At 42.8% G+C, this 3,574-nt stretch overlaps 1 protein-coding gene across 1 annotated transcript; it reads left to right on the forward strand.

The window, feature by feature from the left end:
• The first annotated feature begins 453 nt into the window (after window positions 1–453).
• LOC133909377 (uncharacterized) lies at window positions 454–3,204 on the forward strand. Its single transcript, XM_062351779.1, has 5 exons — window positions 454–590; window positions 1,526–1,597; window positions 1,683–1,849; window positions 1,945–2,056; window positions 2,774–3,204. The coding sequence occupies exons 1-5, from the start codon at window positions 552–554 to the stop codon at window positions 2,981–2,983; spliced, it is 600 nt and encodes a 199-aa protein (XP_062207763.1). The 5' UTR covers window positions 454–551; the 3' UTR covers window positions 2,984–3,204.
• Window positions 3,205–3,574: the final 370 nt, after the last annotated feature.

Genomic DNA, 3,574 nt, shown 5'->3' on the forward strand with positions numbered 1-3,574 from the left:
AAGGACTTGGGAGGGATACAGTGGATGGTTGCCTCTGGCACGACCACTGCCGCAGCCATCCCCGGTTGTCGGTGGCGACAAAGGCCACGGTGTTGGGGCGGTTGGGTTGGGGAGTCGGGTCGCCCTGTGTTATGAGCGCCACGTGGCGGGCGGTGAAGGGGGCGGCGACTGACGAAAGAAAGTGACACGGAGGTTAAATGTATTTTTGGAATAAATAAGTGAAGAATTTTTATAAAATAACTATGTTATTAATTTAAATAAATAATAGAAGATCGTTCATTCTATTACAGGTCATATATTTTTACAGAGTGTAGACCTAGTCACCTAGATAGAGAAATGTAGCTGTTCAGTTTTTTGGGCCCATCTCGTGGATTCTGTAGCCTAATATTATGGAGGCCCAAAATGGAATTAGCAGCCCAAGTATTGATGTACGGCCCAGTGAGGCCCTTAAACCCTAGAGTAAGAAAGAGCCGCACACTAGCGGCGGCGCCGTCCTCTCGACCACATCTCCGCCGCCTCCTCCGATCACCGTTCCACCACGGCGACTTGACATGGCTGCGGCAGCGCCGGCCTTTACCGGCAACCTGAAGGTGAGTTCATCGTCTCTTTTTTTATGCTACTGTGATTCCCAGCGCTAAAACCTCCTTCCTCTCTCACACACGAACATTTCGCCCTCGCCCGGCGCTAAAACCTAGCGGGATCATGCTCGAAGCCGGCGGCGGAACGGGCACGGTGTTCGTCGCCTTCCGGTGATTTTTCCTAATAGAGGCTGTTCGTAGTGCATCTCGAGGGAGTATCGCGGTCATCAGAGCAAGGTTTGTGGGAATCGGCTGTCGGCAGTCGACACTGACCGGGGGCCTGATCCTCAACAGTGCCGGCGGTCAGGTAGTAGGCCGACACTCGGGCCGTGGGGCGCGGGGTTGCCGGCGGTCAGGTGTACTGGCTGTTGGCTTTGAGCAATTGAGTAGCCTGTGCCACCATGGTAGATTCAGTTCGTTTCAGTGAAGATTCAAAGGCTCCTGGATATGGATCATTGATTACCTTGATTGTTAGTTTTGTTCAATTGTATCGTGGGACTTGAGTGCTGGAATGGGGCGTTGATTTCAATGTTATGCATATTGATGTGCCTTAGATAAACATTCTGTGATTGTTGTAACATGTAAGTGTGCTCATCCTGCCTCCGATTTCGTAGAACATCTTAGTAGCAAGCTGATGGCATGGTACTGAACTTAAGTGGCTCTTTCTCATTGTTTTGTACAGGTGCAATCAAATTGTATAGAAGTGTTTGTGGTCATGTAGGGCTGAGTGAAAAAGGCCTGCATTTAGTCGTCTTCTTTTTTTTTTCACCTGTAAAAGACTATCCTGCAAATAGAATCCCCAAATAACTATTAGTACAAATCAGTCTCCTCATCCACTCTATTCTTTGTTTCCTATTTCTGAACTACCTTAGTGTAGTTTTTGATCCTATAAATGTCAAGTACTGGCAGTGGCAGTTGTTTGATTGTTTCCTTTCTGAACTGTGCAGAAAGCACTTGCAGGTTTGAGAAGAATCAATTTGGATGGGTTGCGATGGCGTGTATTTGACGCGAAGGGTCAGGTTAGGATTTTTCTGCTGGCTTCAGTTGTAAGGATGAACTCATTGGGAAAAGTTTACATGGTAAGCTGCTTTGTCTCTGTGATAGGTGCTTGGACGGTTGGCATCCCAAATAGCTGTTGTGCTTCAAGGCAAGGATAAACCAACTTATGCACCACATGTGGAAAATGGAGACATGTGCATTGTACTTAATGCAAAGGATATCAGTGTTACAGGAAGAAAAATGACCGATAAGATTTACTACTGGCATACAGGGTTAGTAAGTCCTAGCAAAATTGTTGAACACATTATATTTGAGATTATTGTTAACTTTCATTTGTTAAATGTTATGCCCCCTCGACCCCCAATAGGTATATTGGCCATCTGAAGGAAAGAAGGCTCAAGGACCAGATGGAAAAGGACCCAACTGAAGTCATTCGCAAAGCTGTTCTGCGCATGCTTCCCCGCAACAAATTGCGTGATGTAAGTGAAACTTCATTTATCTTTTATTCTGCAATCGAAGACTAGACATAAGCTCATTTGTTTCGCAGGCTTAATTCTTGATTGTCTATGCTAGCTTTATTTGCTGTTGTTAAAGTAATGATTACTGTATGCATCTTAATTGCTTCTATGTATTAACTATGGTTATAATATTTATATTAGAGAAGAGACTGGCCACTTTTATCTTGTATTGGTGAACAAGTGATAATAATGATAATAGTTTTCTTTGAGCCATGAGTTTTCTTATTACTCTGTCACTCCTGGATTATAAATTTATGCATTACATTGCTGAAGTTAGCAATCCACGTGCCAGAACCATAACTTATGCATTAGTTTCCTTATACCGTTATTACTTTTATTTTGTTACTATACGAGTATATTTATTATCATTATTGTTTTCACATCATCTTTTTAGTTGAATCTTGTGGGTTTCATCTCTAGCCTACCCCAACTTGCTTGAGACAAAGGCTATTGTTAGTATTGTATTACTATATAATCCAATCATCTTTTCCTTGGTGCTGTAACTTCTGATACAGGTGGCTGAGATTTCATATCAACTGTAACGTTGTGTACTGATAGCTTGCATATTTCAGAATATTGTATTGCTTGAGAAGTCGTGCCTTTTTTCTTGTCACTCTGGTAGAATCAAGGGGCTTTTTATGGTATTGCTTTTAACATAATACTGTTCTCGTCCTCCAGGACAGGGATCGTAAATTGAGGATATTTTCTGAAAGTGAGCATCCATTCCATGACCGCCCTCTTGAACCTTTTGTGATGCCGCCACGACAAGTACGGGAGATGCGCCCCCGTGCAAGGCGTGCATTGATAAGGGCCCAGAAAAAAGAGCAGGCAAACAGAGCCAAGGATGAAGAACATGCTAAGAATGCCAAAGCTGAGGTCACTGCATAGGCACCTCTGATGTGTATTTGCATACCGCAAATCTACCAGGTGCTGTTTTCGGAGTCTCTTCGTTTCTCTGGCATGCACTGCCATGCTGAATAGGCACTAGAACCTGCAAACGAGCCAAATTCAAATCCGAATTTATTTTGAATCTTACTGCTGCATGTAACTCGAACCTTGTCTCAGCTGCTTCCTCTTAGGGAATAAAATTCTCATCTGCTTTGTTTTTCCTTGTGTTCTCAGAATGCAAAAGTTCAACTTTAAAGGTATCAGTATGAAACATGATTTTACTTGCAGGAGGGCAATGCCCACGCAAAATGTACCGTGCAGTAAGATTTGAATTCACATTCGTATCTGGAATGAAGCTGATGACTCGTAAGACAGCGATTGACGGGCGACTACTTGTCCGAAAGGGCAAATAAATAGAAACAAGTTTCCGGCACATAAATTGGCTACAATAGCCCAACAAGATGGAGTTGCAATCCTATATTTATATGCATTTTTATCATTTTATGTGATATTTTTCTTTTTATTCAATTTGAATTCAAACATATATACCTCTTGACTGCGCTAGAAGTAATGTTCATAGCTCTATTTTTT

Source organism: Phragmites australis, chromosome 2 (genome assembly GCF_958298935.1).
Source record: "Phragmites australis chromosome 2, lpPhrAust1.1, whole genome shotgun sequence".
NCBI lineage: Eukaryota > Viridiplantae > Streptophyta > Magnoliopsida > Poales > Poaceae > Phragmites > Phragmites australis.

Bases quoted from the DNA above. Each gene is read 5' to 3' on its own strand.
- LOC133909377 (XM_062351779.1), top strand. From the start codon at position 552: ATGGCTGCGGCAGCGCCGGCCTTTACCGGCAACCTGAAG. The intron at 591-1,525 runs GTGAGTTCATCG...TGAACTGTGCAG, and splicing joins CCTTTACCGGCAACCTGAAG to AAAGCACTTGCAGGTTTGAG. The intron at 2,057-2,773 runs GTAAGTGAAACT...CTCGTCCTCCAG, and splicing joins CCCGCAACAAATTGCGTGAT to GACAGGGATCGTAAATTGAG.